Here is a 27,569-nt window from a genome sequence, read left to right on the forward strand (position 1 = left end):
CTGGGGAAAACTGGGATTCACTATACTTCCCCTCATTTGCATAGGATTGCCTGCTAATGCATAGTTACATGTGTCACACTGAGTCTCCCTCCTTAGCAACCACTATTCACTGGCCAGTTGTCTTCTGACTGCCATTGACTTGCATGGCAGAATACTGATTTTAGGTAGAATGTTTATTTTAGGTTTATTTTCTTATTTTTCCCCAATCCCATTTGCATGCCGCTGCATTATGCTTAAACAGCCGAGATCGGTGAAAAAAAAATAAAAGTTGATTTTTTAATTTTTTTTTTATTGTTTACAATGCCAATGGCCATAGACTTGGCCATTGGCATGCTTCCTCAATGATATGCAGGTTTTATTTGGAGCTGTCATAGCTCCGTTTTGGATTTTGCAGAAATGTACTCTGTTAATAACCGAGTACATTTCTACAGGTAGCACTAGTCTTGCACAGACTGTTGCAAGCTTCCTGGATTGCAAAAAAACCTCATTTGCATAGATTTCTCCTGCAAATGGGATGATTTGCATACCAGGGCTTGGTCTGTACAAGATTAGTGCAGGAGCTCTCGTGCACGCCCCCTGCCGGCTGTTCCTGGATCGCACGGCAGACATATTGCCTGCGTGAGCTCCTGCACTAATCCTGCAAGCCGTGCAGGGCATAATGAATCCGAGGGGTGTGTCATTGTTTGGATGACGCATTAAACCAATGTCCCATCTGCTTTAGTTTGTGGTAATTCTTGTGGACAGAAAAGATCCCATTGCCTATTTAAATGAATAGGACTCCTTTATTTAACACAACATAAAAAGTATAATTTATATATTTAGTAAAGTTACAGATTTCTTTTAATATCTTCATTCTTATTCTTCTATGATTGACCCCCAAGCTCCTTCTTCCACAATCACAAGCTGATTTTTCACAATATATCTGCCAAAATGTATTGACTATTAAACAAAATTTCATTGTCTTTTATTCCAAATAACCCATATTACGTAAATTAAATTCTTATCTTTCCTTCTAACATATATTTCTTCTTAGTGTTGTAATATCCATACATAATCATATTCATCTCTATATTTTTATGTGATTAATATTCTCAAACATGTTTACTTCACACAACTTTTTCCAGAGTTGTATGTCTTTTACATTTCAGAGAAAAATGTTCTGTTGTGTGTTCCTCCCCACAAAATAAATTCACTCAATTTTCTTTTTATATGGCATATTCCCCTTTGCTGATAATTTATTACCAGTCTCCTTAGGAAATCCTGAAACTCTATTAGATTGTTACACTACTTTTCCTTACTTTAATGGCTTTAATTAATTCTTCTGGTAAATTTTTCCATGGATATACATAGTAATAATATTGTAAGGCATGCATGGTGAATGCTCTCCAGTAATCGGAAAAAGACAAACAAGTTAAGGGCCAAATGGATACCAAGATTCATCTTTGAAGCTTCACACTTATGGTGAATTTCTTGGCATCCATGTCTCAAACACTTAATAAGCGGGTTATGACTGGCAACTGAATCCTAATCCTCTATGCTTCATCACATTATTATTTCACATCCTTCTATATTTCTCTGTATCATCAATTTTTATTTTCTGTGTTAGTATTTTTCCCCAATAATTTTTAATTTCTTAATTTATATATTCTTTTTCTCTTTTTTTATTCTCATCCTCTCCCAGAATGCTTTACACTTATATTAAGCATTCTCACTATTAAATTTGTCATTTTCTTCCTTTACCCACTTTAATACTCAATACAAGTTTAAAGAAACAGTGTAAACAACTGTTTTAAGTAACCCCATTTGCTCTTCATCTTCACCCATATACAATGCACTTTTTTTCACTGGGTTTAATCTTGGATCCCATATAAAGGAAAATATCAATTGCACATATCCTTTTCAAATTTTACTGGTGTAATATAAACATTTGGCATACATGGTATTTTCCTATTAATAGCAAATTCACCAGAAAAAACATTTTTCTTGAATGCTATGTGTCCTTCTCAGAAAACATATTTCTGTAATTTCTTTTATCAAACTCTCCCGTTGCATCATAACTACATACTTTTTCACAAATGTTATTCCTAGCAAATACATTTCATTTAGTGAGAAATACACACATCCAATTTTTGCATCACCCTACCCCTCACTTCTACTTTTATTCCACGTCATTCCCATTTCCAGTAAACATCCATTCAGAAAAAAGACAACACTACAGTCATTCATATTTTGTTCCTAGCAGCTACAACTATATTGTCTGCCTATATCACAACTACTGTCATCACCACCTACATTTTTATCTCATATCTAGTATCTTCATAGGTTAATAGGTTCATAGGTTGGTTCTAGGCTATCGGCCCTAGGGCCTATACAAGCCTAGCCATAACAATTCCCTGGATATTTCTTCCCACAAAATTTACTTCTCTGGACCCCTGTCTAGCACGGCAACTGACATGATCCCCGGGGTGAATTTCCTGTCTCCCATCCAATCATCAAGGTTCCTTTTGAAGAGGGACAAGGAGGCGCTCTGCTTGACATGTATGGGCAGTCTATTCCAGAGTATGGGGAGTCTCTGGGTCAGTAACTTATCCCTCCAGCATATTTTGCTCATTGTGATGACAAGGTTTAGATCCCTGGAGTGTGTGGCTCTGAGAGATTGGGATTTTTTAAGTGAAGCATGTCCAACAGCTCAGGGTTTGACATGGCCTTGTATGTTAAGCAGAGATCGCCTCTGAGTAGACTATGCCACAGAGTATAGCTGGAGTTTTTTTAGATGGTCAGCATATGGCTTCTGCTTTAGGCCTGTGATTCTTTTAGTGAGGTATTTCTGTGGCCTTTCCAGCTGTTGCAGATGTCTTTTTAGGTGCATACCAAACGGGGCATTATACTCTATAATGGGTCTAATCAGGGATGAGTACAGTGGGACAATGACCTCCTTTTTTCTGGATGAAAAGCCCTTGGTGATGAAGTGTGCCACATAGAAGGATTTCCTGATTGTTGTGGCAATGTGGTTATCGAAAGTGAGACCACTGTCAACCTGTGTCCCTAAGTCTCTCATCACATTTTCAATGTTTAGTGTACTGCCACCTATGTGGTAATTCATGGGAACATGTTTTTTTCCAAAGGGGATAACTATACACTTCTTGGCATTAAGCTTGAGACCATGGCTCTGACACCAGGCATCTGTTTCTGTAAGGCTGTTTAGTGCCTACAATTAATTTCTCCTTATTGACAAGGAGAGTTGAGTGCTTGTATCAGTTTCAGGCTTCTTAGTGCTTTCCAGCAGGTTCTAGAGCAAGTGCTAGTCACAGGTGTTCAGATTTTAGTGCTGCTACTGAGAAACCAACTAGTTCTAATGGAAAATTTGAAGAGCAGACTTTCTGGCACCTGGAATAGTTTAACTCTAGCCTCGCGGTGCTGCACGATGGGAAAAATGTGCAAACACACGAGTTTTTAAGCCAGAAAGATTGGCAGTACAATGCTCAACACTCCCACTGGTAAGCAGTAGGACATCCGTCCACCACAGCAAGGTCTGGATAGCTCTGAACACAGAAAATAAAGTCCTGAGACAAGCAAAGCCTGGGATATGGACTGGCTAGGAAAGGTGGGAAACAAGCAAACAAGATAGTATTTTTTTTTTTGGTAAAACAGGATAAACAATACAATAATACAGTGAATAAACACAGAAAAGGCTAACACACTTGAGTGTGTAGTCCTAAACAGTAAATGCAATTAAAACTCTACAAAATTAGCAATTTAAAACCAGTGGCGGCTGGTGACTTCAAATCACAGGGGGGCTGCAGGAGACGCTGAATGGGCGGGGTCAAAGGGAAGGGGTGTGGTCAACCATAAAGGGGAGGAGCTATGCACAAAACCACAAAAAAACTAACTTTAATTAAATACGCTGCCCTGGGTGGCAAACCATCATTATGAAAGTCCAATCAAGACAAAAATAAGTGTAGAAGAATAAAAATATTTCAATGCATTGGCTGCATGACAGCTTACTTAATATCTAGATGGAAACAAAAGGTTGTGAGGCATGAAAAATAAATTACTTTTAAATACATTACTGGAATGCCAGTCAAAATCAAGTATAAGAAAACCAGAAGCACTCAACTCAAACTACTTCTCCTTGCACTGCAGTTCTAATTATAATATATTCAGCTTTATTAAAGTACCAAGCAACATGCTGAAAGTAGAAATCTATGTGATGCCCCCACTTGTAAAAATGTTTCTTATCCAAAAAAGACCTGCTGCCTGACAACGTTTCATGGGGAAAACATGATAAAAGTAAAAAATGAAAAGCAAACAAGAAACAAGCTCAAGATACATTGCTTAAAGGATTACTGTACAGGTTATGGACCACACATGATTGGCATTCTGTTTAGTTTACGGGTAAAGCCTGTAGAGATGACTGGAAGTCTCCAACAAGTGTAATGAGCTTTTTAAAATAATGGAATCCTGTCCTTTAATACCCAAGGCTTATACATAATCTAGTCAAGTATTCTCTGCATGGCAACAACAGAAAGGCTTTCAATGTTGGCAATTCTTTAACAGTATGCTTATTAAAGCTTACTTGCATCTTACGATGTCAGACAAGCTTACCTTATGGTCATTAAAGCATTGCTACTTAAACACAGAGCAACAGGCACTTTGAGTAATAAGCATAAATCAACAGTACAAAAATATGACAGAAACCAGACCATTCTGCAAAATCAAGGACAGATGAAAAGCCACTGTAGTACTTATGCAGTGTGTCCTCCCCATCCAAGGTAGATACAACTACTCCTTGCCTTGCTTGGACACATCCAGAGTCACTACATGGGGAGTGGGGTGCAACAAGCATGTCACAATTTGAAATCTCTCTGGCTGACTGTGATGGCCCTGACACATTTGTCATACCTCTCAACTTCAAGAGCAAGAAATCTGGACAAAGCCATACACAGAAGTGGGACAAAGGCACAACAAGAAGGACAATTTTTAAATATTGCTCTAATAAACTTAGAAAGATAATAGAATAGGTCTTGCATTAGTATGAATTTTCTGAAGGGTATAAAATCTGAAACTCAAATGTCTGTCATTTTCTAACTTCAGTCTTTAGTGATTTGTCACTAATTTGCCAAAAACACAATTTTATGAAAATGGACCAAAAATGTGATGCAAAAATATAAAATAGACACACAATACAGCTTCTACCTGTCAAAGAAGGGACACTTTAATATTAGTACTGCTACCTTGAGCAGCTGACAAAATAAAAGAATCTACATGCATTTCAAGTAATCTATAACTTTGATTATTACAGTTATTTCTTAATTGTAAACCCTCCATGTTTTCTTCCAAAATTGCTATTTTTGGAGGGATTATTAGGGGAAGAGCAACATTTTGAGCCAAAATTGGGGACAGTTGAGAGGTTGGCTATGCCTAATTCTATAAAGCAATTTATTTGCATGTACCTCTCAACCTGTTAATGCAGTAAATCTGAACAAGGCCAAATATATTGGGGCACATATAAACAGTACTAAAAATTGCTCTTGTATAAATTGAGACAGTTGATAGAACGGCTCTTACTTTAACATGCATTTTATGAAGGTTATGAAGTCTGAAACTTATTATTTAGTGACTTCTGGCAAATCATTTAGGAATTAAAACTACAAATTTTATGAACAACAAACCAAAAATAAGAAGCAAAAATCTATTCATTCTTTGAAAATCTGGACAGTTGGGAGGTATAGTTCAGCTGGGCCTGTCTGAGTTTGCTGCCCTTCCCCTGACAAAATAATGGTTGAACTGGAGCCTCTGCAGCCATTCCAATTAACCATTACTTGGCTATTTCACTCCATTTACCATAAACACTAATGTGCATACTGCTTTACTTCAATGATTGGACTTCATTTGAAAGTTTTATTTTGTATTTTACAGCACAAACATTAAGTAATCTGTTAAACAAAGCAATGCAGTCTCACAATGAAAACTTAGCATTAAAACTTCTCTGCCCTTGAAACTCACATTCATTGAAACAGCATTGAAACCCACATTCAAAGAAAATACATTTTGCCAGTGGCAGATAAAGATTAATTTTGGGCTGTTTTCGAATCATAGGCCCCTTGCATATGAAACATACATGTGCTCTTTGATACACCTTCCTCATTGTACTAAAAATTATATTCCTTGTACAATACAGTACACTTGTTAGAGGGTGTTTTAAATTTGTTTTGAACATTTTTCCAGTAAGCAATGAAACAAAACATATGCACCCATAATGGCAAAACTGCCCAGTTGAGAACATTTATCATAAAAAGTCTACTCAGACTTCCACAGTCCACCATTATTAGTAAATATACACAATTCTACAGTCCACCATTATTAGTAAATATGCACAATTCCACAGTCCACCATTATTAGTAAATATGCACAATTCTACAGTCCACCATTATCAGTAAATATGCACAATTCTACAGTGCACCTTTATCAGTAAATATGCACAATTCTACAGTCCATATTCAGTGAATTCAGTTCTTGCCATAGCTGTCAACCTTAGCACAAAAACCTGGACGAAGCCAATAATGGGGAATACAGTCCCAAAAATAGGGACAAATTTAAAATATTCATCTTATAAACTTAGAAAATTGCTAGAAAAAAGGTTGTGCTACTATGTATTCTGAAGAACATGAAGTTTGAAATTCAAATGCCGGTCAATTCTACTGCGGACAGAACAAAACAATTTTCAGCAGAGACACAGGGATTAATACTGCAGACACGTCTTTGTAAAATGGCAGGGCATCAGAGCAAATCCACACAAACACAGGCAGGAGATGCAGACTCCAAACAGAAGCCACCCCAACCAAGAATCAAACCAGAAAACCTATAGCTGTGAGGCAACAATACTACCACCGCACCATCAATTATGCAAGGAATTAAACATTCAGAAACCCAAGTCTGAAATTCAAATGCCTGTCAATTTTACTGCGGACAGAACAAAACCAATTTTCAGCAGGGATTAAAACTGCAGACACGTCTTTGTAAAATGGCAGGGCACCAGAGCAAATCCACACAAACACATGGAGGAGATGCAGACTCCACACAGAAGCCACCCCAACCAAGAATCAAACCAGAAAACCTATAGCTGTGAGGCAACAATACTACCACTGCACCATCAAATCTGCAAGGAATCAAACATTCAGAAACCTGAAGTCTGAAATTCAAATGCCTGTCAATTTTACTGCGGACAGAACAAAAACAATTTTCAGCAGAGATGCAGGGATTAATACTGCAGACACGTCTTTGCAAAATGGCAGGGCACCAGAGCAAATCCACACAAATACAGGGAGGAGATGCAGACAGAAGCCACCCCAACCAAGAATCAAACCAGAAAACCTATAGTTGTGAGGTAACAATACTATCACTGCACCATCAATTATACAAGGAATTAAACATTCAGAAACCTGAAGTCTGAAATTCAAATGCCTGTCAATTTTACTGCGGACAGAACAAAAACAATTTTCAGCAGAGACGAGGGCATTAAAACTGCAGACACATCTTTGTAAAATGGCAGGGCACCAGAGCAAATCCACACAAACACAGGCAGGAGATGTAGACTCCAAACAGAAGCCACCCCAACCAAGAATCAAACCAGAAAACCTATAGCTGTGAGGCAACAATACTACCACCGCACCATCAAATCTGCAAGGAATTAAACATTCAGAAACCTGAAGTCTGAAATTCAAATGCCTGTCAAATTTACTGCGGACAGAACAAAAACAATTTTCAGCAGAGACGAGGGATTAAAACTGCAGACACATCTTTGTAAAATGGCAGGGCACCAGAGCAAATCCACACAAACACAGGCAGGAGATGTAGACTCCAAACAGAAGCCACCCCAACCAAGAATCAAACCAGAAAACCTATAGCTGTGAGGCAACAATACTACCACCGCACCATCAAATCTGCAAGGAATTAAACATTCAGAAACCTGAAGTCTGAAATTCAAATGCCTGTCAAATTTACTGGACAGAACAAAACAATTTTCAGCAGAGACGAGGGATTAAAACTGCAGACACATCTTTGTAAAATGGCAGGGCACCAGAGCAAATCCACACAAACACAGGCAGGAGATGTAGACTCCAAACAGAAGCCACCCCAACCAAGAATCAAACCAGAAAACCTATAGCTGTGAGGCAACAATACTACCACCGCACCATCAAATCTGCAAGGAATTAAACATTCAGAAACCTGAAGTCTGAAATTCAAATGCCTGTCAAATTTACTGCGGACAGAACAAAACAATTTTCAGCAGAGACGCAGGGATTAAAACTGCAGACACATCTTTGTAAAATGGCAGGGCACCAGAGCAAATCCACACAAACACAGGCAGGAGATGTAGACTCCAAACAGAAGCCACCCCAACCAAGAATCAAACCAGAAAACCTATAGCTGTGAGGCAACAATACTACCACCGCACCATCAAATCTGCAAGGAATTAGACATTCAGAAACCTGAAGTCTGAAATTCAAATGCCTGTCAAATTTACTGCGGACAGAACAAAAACAATTTTCAGCAGAGACGCAGGGATTAAAACTGCAGACACATCTTTGTAAAATGGCAGGGCACCAGAGCAAATCCACACAAACACAGGCAGGAGATGCAGACTCCACACAGAAGCCACCCCAACCAAGAATCAAACCAGAAAACCTATAGCTGTGAGGCAACAATACTACCACTGCACCATCAAATCTGCAAGGAATTAAACATTCAGAAACCTGAAGTCTGAAATTCAAATGCCTGTCAAATTTACTGGACAGAACAAAACAATTTTCAGCAGAGACGAGGGATTAAAACTGCAGACACATCTTTGTAAAATGGCAGGGCACCAGAGCAAATCCACACAAACACAGGCAGGAGATGCAGACTCCACACAGAAGCCACCCCAACCAAGAATCAAACCAGAAAACCTATAGCTGTGAGGCAACAATACTACCACTGCACCATCAAATCTGCAAGGAATTAAACATTCAGAAACCTGAAGTCTGAAATTCAAATGCCTGTCAAATTTACTGCGGACAGAACAAAAACAATTTTCAGCAGAGACGAGGGATTAAAACTGCAGACACATCTTTGTAAAATGGCAGGGCACCAGAGCAAATCCACACAAACACAGGCAGGAGATGCAGACTCCACACAGAAGCCACCCCAACCAAGAATCAAACCAGAAAACCTATAGCTGTGAGGCAACAATACTACCACTGCACCATCAAATACGCAGGGAATTAAACATTCAGAAACCCTTAAGTCTGAAATTCAAATGCCTATCAATTTTATTTAACATTTTTTAATCAGGACAGTCTGACTTGGAACAAATAAACAAATTTTCAGCGGAGGCCCAGGAAGAAATAATGCAGACATGTCTTTGTAACATGGGAGGGCACAAAAGCAAACCCACACAAACACAGGGAGAAGATACAGACCCCACAAAGAAGGAACCCCAGCCGAGAATCAAACCCAAGGACCTGCAGCTGTGAGGCAACAATGCTACTACTACACCATCAAATATCAAGCATTGCAACATTTACAAACCACAGATATTATGAGGAACAGATCAGATCAAATATGAGGTAAAAATCTGAAATTTTTTTACAAATGGTGGTGGGTAGGGAACTCAAGTCTTTAACACCTGCATACAGGGTACAGGGTTCAAGCCTGAGGCATTCCCTACCACACCACCATAAGCACCTGGGGCATTTTCACACACACACACACACAAACTAAACTCCAGTAAAGCACAAGCACCATACACACAAATAAAAAGAAAAATGGCCGGGCTGCCTTGAGCATGCGCATAGACCGATAAGCCGGGACTCGGTCTATGCGCGAAGTCCGCGAATTTTAAAAAAATATTTTTTTTTATTTTTCATTTCTTTTTCTTTCTTTTTTTCTTTTTGAGGGGGCTGCAGTCCGGCAGCCCTATGCCACGAGCCGCCCCTGTTTAAAACATTTTAAATGAAGCAAGAAGGCAAGTGCAACTGAAAAATGATTTGAGGCAGTTATACAGCAGAATAAGTAACTAGTCTACATATACAGAGAAGTCTATATATATATATATATATATATATATATATATATATATATATATATACAGAAAAGTAGCTAAAACACACAATTCAGATGCAGTGCAACCTAGAGCACTTGAGTTGTAGCAATATTAAGGCAAATACAGTTATAATAAATGCTCTAAAATATACTCTATATTTCCAAAATGTTTGAGAAGCACAGTCAGAATGCAAGGAGATTCAGGCAATTTCTTTTTTTTTTTTTTTTTGAAAGGGAGAAAGAGGAACAGAAGTCCTTCTCAGATGTTCTGTCTGCATTAGGCAGAATGAGCTAATGACACTAGACTGGGAGGACTGTCCCAGATCAAATTTACAGTAGGGGCAGGCAACTGCAAAGCCACCAAGTATAACAACAAGACACCAACAGGGAGGAAGAGTGGGGACTAATACTAAAGCTATTAGCCTACACTCCTTAGACAGTAAACACTACAGAAATCCACAAAATGAATGTTTTTAAACAGATAAAGGAGCAAAGAGACTTTCATTTTAAAATCTACTTCACTCACTACCACATTCATTATCAGTGCAAACAATTTTCCACTCATACAACATCCTTGTGTTATACCACAGTTCATGCATATTTCTTTACTTAGCCACACATTAACTAATGCTTTCACTCTATAAAAAACTAAAATTCCACCAGCAGACAAACCACACCAGTAGCCAGGAACCAAAACTGAGTAAGGAAAAAAAAAAAAAAAAAAAAAAACACCAGCACATTTACAAGAGACTCTTTGCCAATCCATTAATTTCTTGTCCTTTTTTTACCTGATACAATCTGAGCATTATACTGAATCAACATTTACTTTCCTAAGTACTTCATCCAAATCACTAAAAGTAATTTATTTTTCAAATTCTTCTTTAACTTATTCAGGAAAGATTTTAACTTTCTATTCTTTCTTATTTCCCATCCTTATTCTCTTATACATATTTTTCACATGATGTATTACAATACTTATAATTTGCTCCTGCTTTCTTTTTACTGCTCCTTTTGCATTTTTCATTTTTTCTCATTATACTAATTTACTCTTTACTATTCTACCCAAATATGCAGATGCCTCCTCCTCCTTTGTCAATAATATCTCTGCCTAAACAGCAATGCCTTATGTTTTCTCGATTTCTTTTATATATCTTTCCATATAATAATACTCTTGTGTTGCTCTCTAAATTTTCTAGCACATTTTATAAATTTTTACATACTTCACTTTTTCTATCTTTTTTGCATCATCCTGTCACTGGGATAAAAAGAACCACTCCTGGGTGTACAACTTCTGGGTCGCCTACATTAACATAGTCATCTTAAGACTCTATTATTTGCATAACCTTGTAGTGCCTCTCTTTGTGGATCACTGCTATGAAGATGCAAAGCCTTGGACTATAAATAATGCCCTGAATCTTTAGTTATATATGTATATAATGCTATAATTCTCTGAACATGTTTTCTCTACTTCACATCCTCAAAAGTTAGCTTTTTTGTTGTTACCAATGTTACATCTAGTCTTTTCACTTGTTTGTTTCTTACCCTACACAGCCTGTCCAGAATTACTTTCACTTCACAAGTTTCATATTATATTTCCACCCCACAATTTTTCTGTATTGCAGTCTTTCTTCACTTGTTAGTAGTCTTACATCCTCTGACAAAAGAACATCCACATCACATTTAGCACACAATTCCAGTATCAGTATCCTTCGTACAGTATTAATAATACTGTTGACATTTACTGGAAGTACTCTAAAATTATTGTTTTACCTTCTTTTTAAGTTTAGAGGAAATATTTTTAAATTTTCATTTTTTTTTACTCTTTCCCATACTGAATATTTTTCCTGGGTTTATGTACAAATAATTCTTGATCCTCAGAATCAGATTTTTCACTGACTATAACTTCAAAAAATACTAGTGTCAGTGCCTTCTCCTGACCTCTCTTCCTGCATGCAGTTTATGTCAGCCTTTTACCCCTCCATATGTTTTTATCTACATTTTGTCTTCACCTAGTGCACCCTATCACCCAGCCTCTTGTTGTTGTTCCTGATATATGCTTTCTTCCATTTCTCCTTCTTTTTCATTGTTTACTGTTTTTATTGACAATCCATTTAACAGGGTTCCTTTTTTACACAACTTGCATTCAACCTCAGACCATCTTGCAGTATGCCCTTTTTAACACAATGGTTGCATTATATCTTGTCACAACCATTGATTAAGTGATAAAAGCCCATTTTAAAAAAATGTTCAGTTGATTCAGGTTCTCCACAATTAAAACATTTCCTTTCTTGTTTTCTTTTATAGGGCAAGTTAGCCTTTACAAGTAGTTTACCTATTGATAATCACCACATAAAATCTTGGAATTCGTATTTTTTTACAACAAATTAATATTTTCTTATTTTTCATCTCTAAATGTTTCCAAGGAAATATAAAATATTGTTCTTTCATAATGTTTAAATACCATTCTTTTCTATCTTTTCAACTATATTCACTTTTAACTTCCCTAAGAAGAGTTTATTTTGATATTCCTTTATATCCTTGTTCATATATATTTTTTGTTCTTTTCCCTATTTCCATTTTCCCCAATACATTTATCATGCAAAATGCATTCTGTCAAATTCTTACTTTCTTTTCTTATAACTTAAGGCTGTGTACAGGTTTAATGAAGCAGCATGAACAATTGGGTTTATTAACCCCAATCCTCATCCTTCTTCCTTTACATACAGAATTCCCCTTCTCACTGGATTCAGTCTAGATCCCTATATGAATGAAAATATTGTAGACATTATCTTTTTCATAATTAGTTGGTATCATATATGCAGTTGCTACATATGATAAATTACCTAGTAAAATAGACTTTATCAAATATATTTTTTTCTTGGATGATAGCTTATATGACTTCCAAAATATGCACATGTCTCTTATCTCCTGAATAATTTTCTCCCATTTTTTTTAATATATTCAGTTTTTCCAGATACTATTCCTAATATAGCTGTAATATCTCTATTAAATTGTATATCTCCTATAATTCCTGTGAATTCAAAACCTTTACTTTTATCCTTATTTATATATAAGCCAATCATCTTCAACTCTTTCATTGCCTTTTTAATTGTCTTGTCCACCCTTATTTATTTTTTGGAATTAATACTATATAATCTGCATATGTAGGTATTATTGGTAATTGTATTTCATCCATTATTTTATATACTGCTGTATTTAATGTTCTATTGGTTTTATTAACAATTGCATCCATAACTGAAGTAAATATGATACTGCTTTCTGAGCATCCTTGTTTTACTCCACATCTTATTTTGATGTCTTCACTTAGCCATCCATTTAAACTTATTCTTATATTATTTTTTCATATACAGACTTAATTACTTTAACTATTCTATCACTTATGTTACAAGCCCCTAGTATATCCCATAAAGCTTCATATTGCATTTTATCAAATAACTTACTTAGATCTCCTACTATAACCTTTGCTTCTACCTCTTTGTTTACAATATCATCTGTTACTTCTTTTACTTTCCATAGTAATTCTTGACTTCCTTTCCCTTTTCTACCAAAGACTGTTTGCTCAAGCAACTCATCTACTTTATTTGTTAGTCTTTTAGTTATGATTCTCAAAAATATCATAATATTTATTTTTCAATAATACCGGTCTCCATTTTTATATCATCTTTATCTCCTTTTCTTTCATATAAATTTCATGACTCCCATACATGCATTTTTATATACTACACCTTTCCTTAAACATTCATTTAGAACCTCCAATAAAGGACTTTTTTGCCACTTTTCCATATCATTGTACACATGATATCCAATACCATCCAATCCAATAGTTGTATCCATGTTAAAATCTTTTAATGTTTCATTTAGCTCTTTCACGTTTATATTTTTCTAGATGCTCATTATCTTCTTCACTAAGTTTTTTAACTATCCATTTCTGCTTTATTTTCAATTTCTTTTTAAAAAATTCTGTTCGATATGCTTTTTAATCACCTCAAATATTCTGCCTTGTGTTATTATTTTCTCTTCTTCATTATTCTTTATTCTCTTGTTATTTTTTATTCACTTTTACTAATTTATTCACATTAGGTGCTACTTCTTTATTCATTCCTTGTAAACACTATATTTGTTCGTAACTATAATCTTTTCTTGGTTTATACCAAATATTTATTTTTCTTTTCCAAAGAAGATTCTCTTATCTCTTATTATTTCCTTAACCACTTCTTGACTCAGTTGTTTATATCTTAATTTCTATATTCTTCTCTTTTCATCTTAACATTTCAAGAAGCACTTTTTGTATTTGTCTTTAAAATGTATCCACCAACTTGTCCAGTTCCCATAATCTTTCCATAATTTATATATTTCTTTTTCTATCATCTTTGTCTTTTTCATTAAGCCTTTTAACATATTTCGCTATGTTTAAATACCCTACTTTTTCATATACTTCTATCTATATAGCCATATGATCTGAAAATCCTGTGTTTTTTTCCCTTTTTGTAATGTTTTTAAGCTATCTGATACTATGAAATAGTAATTTTCCATTTTAATGTCTCCAATTCTATAAGTCTAATGTTTGTTACCCCATATGTATAACTTTCCACTTTTCATTATTTCATGTATCATTTTAACATCATTGGTATTTTTCTTTCCAATTCTTAAATTGCAATTAAAATCTCCCATTAATATTTTATCCACATTAACACCTATATAATTTACATTTTTAAAGATTATTTCTCTTTCTTTCTTTGTAACATATGCATATAATGCAATGATTTTTTAAAACTTTGTTTTCCATCTTAGGTGTAATAGTCTTATTTTTCTTAATTTGACTATCATAAAGTCTAAGATTTTGATATTTTCTTTACATAATATGCCTATACCTGAGCATGTGTCTTTTCCCATGTTCCAAATAATCATTCTACCCCATAGAACTTCAGTTTGCAATCTTTCTTCTTCTGTCAGAATTCTAGTATTTTCAAATATGATAATATGCATGCCCATCAATGCACACCATTTTAAAATACCTGTTCTTTTTCTGATACTATTAATACTATTCACATTTAAAGCTAAAATCTTCATCTTTTAAATGACATTGATATTGTTCCTATCTTGCCCTTTACCTTTTTTATTCTCTTTCACAATTACATTTTTAAATTTTCTTTTCCTCTCTTTTACTGTTTTCCCTATGGAATTTGTATTTCCTCTAACTACTTGCCAATTTACCATACCTCTCAATTGTCCAGACTTTCACAGAATATCCAGATTTTTGCCTCATATTTTTGATCTGCTCCTCATAAAACTGTTTCTGACAAATCACTGGGATGATATGAGGACTGAGGTCACTAAATAATGATATACATTTGTGTTTCAGACTTCATATCCTTCAGGAAAATGCATGCTAAGATAAATCCTGTTAGTCTAGCAACTTTCTAAGTTTATAAGAGCAATATTTAAAATGTGTACCTATTTTTGGGTCTTTATCCCCCCATTCAGTTAGGCTTTGTCTAGATTTTTTTTGCTAAGAGGTTGAGAGGTATGCAGTTTACATCTTCTTCCTCACTCATACTGAGCACCTCTTCTTCCCCTTCTCTTTCCCCATGTTTTGTCTCTATTATTATATCTTTCTTTTTCCTGTTTTTCTTGTTCCTTTTCAATATTTTTATCATTCACTGAATCTTGTATACCTTCCTTTTTTACAATTTCTACATTTTTCTTTAAAATCTACCCATATATGCCCAGTTTTTCCCCATTTTTTGCATTTCATATAATTTTTTTTGCTTCATGCCCTGCTTTACCACAACTAAAACATTTTTGTTTATCACATTCACTAATCAAGTATCTTTTCCACAAAAAAGCATGTTTTAGGTTGCCCTCTGTATTTAACAAATCCTCTATTACCATTCACACCCAATAGGAATATACACAACATTATCATGTTGCATTTTCAAAATAATCCCACATTCCCATCCCCAGCGCATAAACCTCTTTCTTCATATATTTTTGTTTTATCCATCACATCTTTGCATATTGTTTTTAAATGTTCTTTCTGTTATTCTTTTTCAACTTCCTTTCTACATTGTATCATAACTCTTTTTTGTCTCTTTATGAAATGGCTGTACTACATACTCAGTCTAAGGACTACGGTTCTTTTTATCATATTTTTCTAAGAAATTTTCCATACACTGTCCTGATTCAAAAAGTATATCACAGTAAGTTTCTTTGTTGATAAGAATAAAAGCTGTTACTTCCTTGGGTGAAACACCCAGTGAGGTAACTATAGTGTCCCATACTTATACCTGTCCAGTCCTGTTTCTTTCTTACTTATTCTTACTACATATTTCTTCTTCATTTCCTTCATCTCTTCACTACTTCTTCTTTCTCCCTTTTTTACTGTCTGTGCACTTAATTTCATTTGTTTTGTGTGTTTACAACCTCTTCTTGTACTTTCTCCATTATTTCACCCCATAACACCTCCAGATCACTCTTCAGTTCACTTTGGTTGATCATTTCTTTTAAATAAATATCCTGCAACCCTCCGGGTTGAAGGGTTGTAATAATACATTACTGCTGACTCTCTTTTTCTCCCTCAAATAGCTTTTTCCTGAAATAAGAATTCTGAATATGGAACTGCTCCAATGATTTTATTTAATGCTCCATTATCCTCTGATATCAACAAATTATCCATTGCTTCCACTTAGTTTATCTGCCTTTCATAAAGACTCAGCCATCTTAATGCTTGCTTTCTCCTTCTGCATACTTAGATTTTGGTTGTTTGCAATCACCATACTTCCCCTTGTTTCTTTGGGCTGCCTACATGCCTGGAAAAGAAACAGGAAGTAGGGCATACCACCATCAGTAGTGTCCCCATATGTTAATAAGTAGGGGAAATTCTCTGATGCCTTAGCCAAATGGCTAGATGTCCCATAGTGATTTAAATACAACATTGGATTACCCCTGAAAAGAAGCTATTAGCTTACTAGGACTAGACTGGTCAACAAAGGATAAATGAATAAATGCAATAATAAAGAGAGAGTGGTAAAGTATTGCATTCACTGGAAATTATAGCAGAGGCATATTGACACTTACAGTATAAATGGTATATATTGTGGAATCCCAAACATGTACAGTGGATATAAAAGGTGTATACACCTCTGTTAAAATTCCAAGTTTTTGTGATATAAAAAAATGAGACCACAATAAATCATTTCAAAACTTTTCCCACTTTTAATGTGACCTACAGTAAAACCTGTACAATTCAATTGAAAAACAGACAAATCTGTTAGGGGAAAAATATAAAAAACCTACAGCAAGCTGGTTGCATATGTGTGCACACCCTTAAACTAATACTTTATTGGCGCACCTTTTGATTCAATTACAGCATTCAGTCTTCTTGGGTACACACCTGCCAGCAATTAAGAGACTCTAATTAACCCCAAATAAAGTTCAGCTGTCCTAGTAGGATTTTCCTGACATTTACTCAGTTGCTTGCTACAGCAAAAGCCATGGTGTGCAGATATCTTACAAAGCATCAAAGGGATCTCATTGTTGAAAGGTATCAGTCCAAAGAAGGGTATAAAAAAATCCACAGCATTGGATATACTATGGAACACAGTGAAAACAGTCATCAAAAAGTGGAGAAAATATGTTACAACAGTGGCATTGCAAAGAAGTGGACATCCTTCAAAAATTGATGAAAAGACAAAACAAAAACTGGTCAGGGAAGCTGCCAAGAGACCTACAGTAACACTGAAGGAGCTGCAGGAATTTCTGGCAAGTACTGGTTGTGGACTACATGTGACAACAATCTCCTGTTTTCTCCATATGTCTGGATTATGGGGTAGGGTTGCAAGACAGAAGCCTTTTCTTACACAGAAAGACATCTAGGCCCGGCTAAAATTTGCAAAACAATACATCAAGTCTCCCAAAAGCATGTGGGAAAATGTGTTATAGTCTGATGAGACCAAGTTTGAAATTTTTGGCCACAATTTCAAAAGGTACATGTGGTACAAAAACAACACTTCCCATCACCAAAAGAACACCACCCCCATGATGAAGCATGGTGGTGGCAGTAGCACGCTTTGGAGTTGCTTTTCTTCAGCTGTAACTGGGGCTTTAGTCATGGTGGAGGGAATTCTGAACAGTTCCAAGTACCAGTTACTTTTGGCCTAAAACCTTCAGGCATCTGCTAGAAAGCTGAAGAGAAAGAGGAATTTCACCTTTCAACATGACAATGACCCCAAGTATATATCTAAATTAACAAAAGGATGGCTTCACCAGAATAAAATTAAAGTTTTGGAATGGCCCAGCCAGAGCCCAGACATAAATCCAATAGAAAATCTGTGGGGTGACCTGAAGATGGCTGTGCACAACAGATGCCCTTGCAGTCTGACAGATTTGGAGGACTTTTACAAGGAAGAGTGGGCAAATATTGCCAGGTCAAGATGTACCATGCTGGTAGACTCCTACCCAAGAAGACTGAATGATGTAATTAAATCAAAAAATGTTTCAACAAAGTATTAGTTTAAGGGAGTGCACACTTATGCAACCAGCTTACTGTATGTTTTTTATTTTTTATAGTTTCCCCCAACAGATTTGTTTGTTTTTCAATCGAATTGTATAGGTTATAGGTCATATTAAAGGTGGGAAAAGTTTAGAAATGATTTATTGTGGCCTCAATTTTTTATGTCACAAAAACCTGACATTTTAACAGGAGTATGTACACTTTTTATATCTGCTGTATAAGTACTCAACAGCAGATATATAGAGAGTGTGTATACAAATACTTACATAAATATTATGACACTGAATTGTTAGTAGTTGCTTGAAGAGTGGATAAAAATTTAATGTCATTTTTATTTTAGGATGAGAAGTAAAGAAGTACTAACAGATCCAGGTTTAGTGAAGGTATTTTTCTTACTGAGATCTTGAAGAGTGTAATTTTAAAGAGAGTACACAATGTTACTGAGAGAAGTTAACTATCTGAACAGTAGGACAAGGAAAAATGTGTGTGGGGGGTGTGCAGCTGCCCGAGTTCAATCTCTTAGGAAATACAATTAGCAACATCGATCAGACTGAAGTTAGTGTGCTGACAATTCACTTATTATTACAGGTCAGTGTTGATGCAGGTATTTATTCATTTAAATAATCACAGCTTTGTGATTTCTTCTTTTGTTGTCTTATTTGACTCTCACCAACTTCTTGAATTTTATCATTGATCTCAATATTATCATACACTTACCATGTTTTTTTTTTTGTTTCAAATACCACCACTACCAAGAAGACACAGTACAGAAACATTTTGAATCATGTTTCAAATACATATTGTGTTTGCTATAGATTATTTGCTATACAGCACATGACACATTGAGAGGTAAACATGTTCTTTTTTTAAAATTATTTATTTTATATTCAACAGTGGTGACTGTTTCCTGAGATCATAGGTCATAGTTGTATTCAGCTCTTCTAGTTCATACCTAAAGACAAGATAAATGGGCATAATTCTCATATCAGTACAGCAAAAATGAACAACAATATGTAGATAAATGCTGACACTAATGTCTGAGAACATCACTATATGTATGGATTACATTGTTTTGCTATTTTGCATCTTCTCCTTTTTACAATATATTTCTATTTTGTTGTTTCATAAAAGACTGAATTCTGCAATAGCTGGAGTCCCTGTTACCATCTTCACACAGAGTATTTCCTACAGCCATCCTCCTGTGACAAGAACAAAAGGTATTTAAAATAGAAATATTTCTTTAATTGTTTAACATGCATACTCTTATATACTACATTTTAAATGTTTCTAAAATGCATTGGATGCCAAGACAGAAATACCAGATTTTCTGGAAGAATTTAGAGTCTCTGTCAGTATGACCATAGCTGGTTAGCTCTTCCTCCCATGGATCAAACCTTCTCCCCTCTTCCCTCCTTGGGGAAGGGAAGGGACCTGGGAACTCTCTGTTGACATCAGTATTGCCACACTGGCTGTCTGGGAAACAGACATCGACAGGAGGGAGAGCTAGCAACATAACATGTACTGGTTGGTATACCAAGACTTTTTGTAAACCCTGTTCCCAGCACACTGATAATACTATGCCTTTGGCTGCTGCAGGAAATCAGGTGTGGCCAAGGAAGACATGGCTGACTAGGACCTGTAGTAGCCATATGCCCAGTACATTCCCACACACCCAGGCCTGTGATCACTCTGAGCCCTAGTTTCCAGAAGGGCTCAATGTGAGCTCTGCCAATACAGAACTCACCCACCACCCAGGATGGACATGGCCATCCTCTCTGCCATTTCCATCAGACACCTAAGTTTTTAACAGATCCTGGACATCTGGTCCATAATTAGGGCTTTACTAAGCAAGTGAGGTATTAGTTACTATTTGTATAAACTATGCCAAGTCTCATGATAAGATAAAATAGCATTCTAATGTCTGAATAAGATTTATTGATCAGTTGCAAGGTCATGAGTAAGCAAGGCCCTCACCCACGACAAAGCATTAACAGTCTGTTAAAAATAACAGAAGCATGCAGACAGAAACACATACACGAGTGAGCATGCATGCACGTATGCGCCCACACACACACACACACACACACACACACGCACACACACACACACACACACACACACACACACACACACACACACACACACACACACACACACACACACACACACACACACACACACACACACACACACACACACACACGCACGCATATATACACTCTGCCTGCAACATGTAAAAGGCTTGCCTTTGCTGAAAATAGAGGAAATCAGTCCATTCACTCCAGTATTTCATTCATAAAGATGAGCTACTGTTTAGTTGTTGAGTGGGAATTCCGTTAATCAGGAGATAATTCAATAAAGATTATTCATGTATGTATTTATTTACAAAATAAGTTGACTGTTTTTTCAGCTACGGTCTGTAACAATTGTAAAGTATGAAAAAATAAATAAATGAAGAAATATGACTCAGTCATTGTCCATGTGAGCATGAATGACCTGAGATGTACCTCTCTGGACTACATGAAAAGAGAAGTGATGGAACAGATGGATTATGTGGCCCAGGCAGGTATGACCCTAGCCCTGAGCGGTACTCTATCACCACCCAGAATGATACCACAGTATGAGCAGAAAATGATTGACTTCAACAATTGGCTTAGTTTCTGGTGTCATTCTAAACGAATCCAGTATCTGTCTGCCTGGGATGACATGATCGACAGACCTTGATGCTTTGCCAGAGATGGCCTGCATCTGTCACCCGTGTGATTCTGGGTACTGGCTAAGGCTCTTGCCAAAACTATAGTGCCTTTTTTAGGCAGTGTTCCAGAGACCAAAATTCCACCATAACAGCTACAAACAAATGCAGTCTGAGGGTCATGCTGCTCAGTGTTAGAAGTCTAAATCTCAAGATGCACTCACTCAAAGCTCTCCTCAAAATGGAGAATGTTGATATCTGTGCTCTAATGGAGACCTGGTTTTATGAGGCAGAAAGCACCCCTGTGCTCTCAGGCTACAACTCATTTCATACCTTTTGGTCCCAGAATACGTCCAGAAGCTCAAAATGTGGTGGTGTCTCCATATTCTTAAAGGATATGCACACATCTTGACTGATAGCCAAGCACAATGCATCTGAGATACTTCAGGTACAACTAACACTGGGTAAGATGGTGATACAAGTCATAGCCTGCTACAGAACCCCAGACATGTCCTTAGACTCTCACTCCAAGTTCCTAAATATTCTGGAATCTGTCAAGTTCCAACCCAATACTCTCATACAGGGTGACTTCAACTACCCTTCCATCAACTGGGAAAACTATTCGAGTACCAATGTACAGGCCTGACATTTTCTGGAATTTATCAGTTCCAATGTCCTGGACCAGCTTATTCTATCCCCCACTAGAGGAAGCAACATCCTTGACCTGGTTATCACTGACATGGGAGACTGTTGCTCCACACCTATAGTCAATTCCTCCCTGGCTAAATCTGACCACAAACTGAACACCATGGAAATCTCCATCTCACCTACACCCCCTGCTAAGGTGACCACCCTGAAAAACTTCTCTAAAGCCAACCTTGAGCTCCTAAAAACAGATGTGGCTAACTTCTCAGCACCCATGCTAATGGAAAATAGTTGCATGACTGCCAAATCATATACAAATGCATGGACCTTGTCATACCAAATAGAACTAAGACGCTCTCCTCCAAAAAAAGGAAGCCAATCTGATGGTCCCCAGCCATCAACAAACTCTACAACAGAAGGAAGAAATTGTTGCAGAAAAAATGAAGTCACAAGACTGGAAAACCTCCCTTAATCAGTCTCAACAAAAAGCTGAGATCCCTTATCAAATCCTCTAAAGCCAGCTATGAAGGCAGAACTGTGGCTGACATGAAAACAACCATGAAGCCTTCTATAGCTATATCAAAAACCTAAAGGGCAATACCCAGATTTGCTCTGAGTTATTGCACAATGGCAGCTCCTATACTGAGCCAACAGATATGGCCAACACACTGGCTGACAGATTCAGTGCCAACTTTAACTCTCTCTCCCACCTCAGGGCCCTCTCACAATACCAGAAGAAAGCCTGGTACCCACCATTTCTGCAGCACAGGTAAAAGCTGCATTGCCCAAAGCCAAGAATACAGTGTCCATGGGACTTGATAATATCCCTGGCTGCATCCTATATGAGCTACAAAATGAATTGACACTACATCTGTGTGCCCTGTTCAATCACAGCTTTACCTCAGGCTATGTCCTTAACAAATGGTGCACTGCTACAGTCATCCTGCTTCATAAAGGTGGAACAACTACAGACCCTGGGAACTATCGCTCCACTAGCCTGACGAGTCTGGTATACAAAGCTTTGGAGCGCATCATCATGGACTTGCTTAACAGAGATATAGACAATCTCCAATCACTTGACCCCACACAGTTTTGCTTTGTCAAGTGGAGATCCTGGCTGTTGAACCTGGTTGACTTCTTTGAGGCAGTCACCAAAGCTGTGAATGAGGGTAAGGCAGTGTATACAGCCTACCTTGACCTGGGCAATACCTTTGATACCATTCCCTACTCAGGTATCATTGAAGAACTCACCAAACTAGGCATCAATCCTTACAGCACTAGGTGGGTTGCAAATTGGCTCACAGACAGGACCCACATAGTGAAAGTTGTGTATTCCAAGTCAGACTGTCAACCAGTCATGAGTGGAGTCCCACAGGGCTTGGTCCTGGACCCTCTCCTGTTTGGCATCTACTTCTCAGATGTCCAGGCCAATTCAGAAGAACTTTGGCTGACTAAGTTCGCTGATGACTGCAAGTTAGGCGTTATTATCAACTCCCCAAGTGAAGCAGACATCCTACAAAAGGGCCTCTCTGAGACCAGAGACTGTTGTCAGAACCATGGCATGAAGCTTAATGTCAAAAAATGGATTATCATCCCCTTTGGAAAAAACTCAGGTCCCACAAATTACCTTGTTGATAGGAGCCCACTGAACAATAAAAGGGCCATAAGAGATCTGGGCACCCAGATCGACATCCACCTCATCTTCAACCACCACATTGACACTGTGGTCATAAAAATATTCCACGTTGCACATCTTATAACCAAAGGATTTGCAGCCAGTAAGAAAGAGATCATCATCCCTCTCTACTCATCCCTCATTAGACCAGTCATCGAATATAATGCCCTGTTCGGCATGTACCTGACCAGACACCTACAACAGCTGGAGAGGTCACAAAAGTACCTCACAAAAAGGATCCTAGGCCTTAAACACATGTCCTACATGGACACACTCAAGAAACTTCAGCTCTTCTCAGTCTCTTATCATCAACTTAGAGGTGATCTCTGCTTGACTTACAAAGCCATGTCTGACGTAGCCCTACTTGAAATGTTACAACTAAAGAAATCCCAATACCCCCGCTCCACATGCTCCAGAGATCGCAACCTCATTACCACAATTAATAGATCATGCTGGTGTGACAGGTTCATTTCCCAAAGACTGCCCATACTCTGGAACAAGAAGAGCACCTCACTGGCCCTCTTCAAGAGAAATGTTGATGAATGGATGGGTAACAGAAAGTTCACTCCAGGGATTATTCCAGTTGCCCTATTGGATATGGTCACTGTGAACTAACATTGGGTGGCATGGTGCCTGAGCAATTTTTTTGGGCTAGGCTTGTAAAGGCTCCAGGGCCATTAGGCTAGTACACACCTATGAACCTATGAACATACCAAGCACAAAAGCTTGTGCAACAGTGAGTACTTTTTCAGCAACAAGGCTGACAAATATGAATACTGCAGCATAACATTATGCAAGATTCAGATTACTGAAAATTGAAATAACTTACCAGGATATGCAGCTAAGATAGTTGCATTCAAAGTCAGTAAAGTAAAGTCTTTAAAACTGGCTTTAAAAAGAGTGTGATACCTGTTGTGCAGGAAAACTTAAGAGGGATATTCTTGAGGTTTGGAATCATCCTCATGCCATACACAATGTTGTTTGATAATGCTTCATATTTGTTTGGTAGTTTTTCTTTTGCAGGAAGATTCATTTTTTGTCTTGCTTTGTTTATTAGTGGCAATGCCTTAATTATTGTTAAAACTGCAACTGCCAACATGACATCTCGGGGAAAAATATGTAAATAGAAGTAGCAAATATAGGTTCTACCAAGCTACCTCTGCTATAGCAATGCTATAGTAACAGATACAGACACAGCAAGCAGATACTCTCTGCAAAGGTATATTACGAATTAAACAACAAAGGCTTAATAGTATTCCAAATTGGACACACTGATTGTACAGCCTAATCAGTGTGCTCATTGTAAATTGAGCATACACAAATAAAAAGAAATTCAACCCCAGAAGTATTGCTGAGAGGCTGGACTTCCCATTCACATCTGCTCACTACCATCTTTAAATGTATTTTATGAGGAACAGTGTGAAATCTAAGAAAAATAAAGCACATTCTGCAAAAATCTGGACAGTTCAGAAGTATGGTTACTGGCTGTATGATCTAGTACATTGCCTGTAATCATTCCTCTCAGCTGTACACACTTCTGCATTGCATGCCTAACTTTCTTTATATTTTCGTCTTGTTCATCATTAAATGTTTTTTCTGGTAAATCACATGTGCAAATATCCAACTATAAAGAAAAATAAATAAATAGAAAAGAAACCAACAGGCTTCTATGGAGTTTGAGTCCTGTATTACATTACACCGCAGTGATGTACTGTGCAAGTGCCAGGATGTATGTAACCACATTCATGAGCAGTAATCAGCAAAGAATGAAGAACACATAAGAATACTAAAGCACAATTATACAAAGACATTATTTAAGAAAGGTAAGCATTTTTTCTTAAATAATTTTATTGTATAATAGCAATAACCTACTCCTAGATATGGATATCACAGCATTTATCCATGGATGGTTTTGTTTGATCACTCAGGCTTCACCCTCATGATCCAACCACTCCAATCATGGGTTAATCCTATGATACCAACATCTAGTTGTGGATTACTGGTAAAAATGATATTACAAGTAGACTGCTTTAATATTGCAGTAATTATAAGCAATGCAATAAAGGAACCACAATGTAAATAAATGCCTTCACATGTGAAGACATACCTTGATTTTATCTACTCAGAATACTTTATTGCTCTACATAAATGCTAGCCAATACCTCGCATAACATTCTTCTGATGGTATGGGTATAGTGTAAACATAAGGAATGAATGTAAATACCCCCTCCCCCCAAATACAGGTTACCTTTTTACAGAATAATCTTTATCTTATAAGAAACACTGGAGTTCTTTACACAGTACGGATGCCTATAGTAACAAAAAAGATTTTATGAAGCATTCTAGTGGAAGTAAGATAAGAACAAACTGAAGCCATTACCAGCGTGCAGGTACTACTGGTAATATTTGGTTGTTGGAGGTATTTAGCCTTTTAAAGTACTGTACACAGCTGCTGTTTTAAATAACCATTCCTGAGGTCAGTTCAGAATAGACAACAAAAATGTTTTTTTCAATCCTTTCAGTCTTAAAGTCTCACTTTTTTTAAATACTGTTCTGCTGACTCTTCTCCTCAAAAAGCTTCCATTTTGCAGATGAGGCATGAGTATAACTATCCAGGTAAGAATTTATTTATTAGTAACGTTTTATTCACAGAAAGATCTTCTTATGTACACCCAGATTGCAAATTATTAATGTAAAATATGTCATCAGAATAATGACTTTCGTATATCTTTGTTACTGATGTGTACATTGTTCTCATTTGTTTAGACATTACTCTGGCTATCCAAGACATTACATCAGCAAAGCAAAGACAAAAAAGCAATCCAAAGAAATTATCAAAGATGATGGTGATTGTGACCAAAGAAAAGTCAGTTGATGATAATGAGGGCAATGCTGAAATTGAAGAAGATGATGAGGGTCAGAGTAAGTTACAAGCAGAAGAAGTTGTTGAAAGAGCAGAAGCAGAAGAGGAAATGCATCCATGTAATGAAGCATCAGAAGATGTTCCCGATGGCACACAGATAAGTAAAGTTTTTGACACATTGTGCAGCGTTGTAAAGGAGCGAATGAGAAGACACAAGAAGCCAGAGCCAATAGTGAATATCTTTACCAAAGGTCGCTATGTACTTGTGACAGGAGAAGCAAGTTATGTGGACCCATTCTTCATTTCATCCTCTCCTGCTGGTAGTCAGGTCATTGTTAATATCCTAAATGGTATGCCGACTGATGAAGGTAATAGCCAACCAACAATTCCACTGCCTGAGCCTTTCACAGGTAAAGGTAATGAAGTATCAAAACCAGGTCATGCAGGTGATAGTTCTGACGTTCTTACAGAGCATGAGGGCATAGATGAAAATAGAGATAAAGGCAAAACAGATGCAGATAAAAATGACAATGTCAACCATCCTCATGAAACAAACTCCCATGAATGTTGTCAAGGTAAAAATCAAGAGGATTCTTTCAAATCTAAGAGTTATGAAAAGGTTGAAGTTGTAGAGTCAATCGAGCATGTTTCAGAGCACAAAAACAGGGCTTATGAAGAAACAGCTATGATTGTAGAAACTGTGATTGAAAAAACAAGGAAAAAGAAGCATGGGGGGAAAACTGCATAATTCACAGATGGCTAATCCAATACAAAGAGCTATTTGAACTTGTTTTCATTTGTGAAACATTTATTATGCATTTATTATTATTATTATTATTATTATTATTATTATTATTATTATTATTATTATTGTGCAAAATAATTTAGTCATCACAAGTAAACATTTTTTACTCTAATTTTCAAGAACTAGATGTTCTAAGGCAGTATCTTTAGAGCTTTCATCATGGTGCTAATAAGTGAATTAAAAACACAGAAGACAGACAAACTTTTCCTCATAAAACAATAATACATTCAAGCATCACAGTGGAATTTTCTGCGATAGGTGTGTAATGCATAG

At 36.8% G+C, this 27,569-nt stretch overlaps 1 protein-coding gene across 1 annotated transcript in view; it reads left to right on the forward strand.

Annotated features, from left to right (window-relative positions):
• The window catches only part of BFSP1 (beaded filament structural protein 1), a 569,852-nt gene extending 542,613 nt beyond the window's left edge, over positions 1 to 27,239 (forward strand). The window contains exons 9-10 of the mRNA XM_044060145.1: positions 19,748 to 19,833; positions 26,395 to 27,239. Of these exons, the coding sequence (XP_043916080.1) occupies positions 19,748 to 19,833; positions 26,395 to 27,239 (931 nt within the window). The remainder of the gene's footprint in view (positions 1 to 19,747; positions 19,834 to 26,394) is intronic.
• The last annotated feature ends 330 nt before the right edge of the window (positions 27,240 to 27,569 follow it).

This window comes from Protopterus annectens, chromosome 1.part2, assembly GCF_019279795.1.
Source record: "Protopterus annectens isolate FY-2018-M chromosome 1.part2, PAN1.0, whole genome shotgun sequence".
In the NCBI taxonomy this organism is placed as follows: Eukaryota; Metazoa; Chordata; order Ceratodontiformes; family Protopteridae; genus Protopterus; species Protopterus annectens.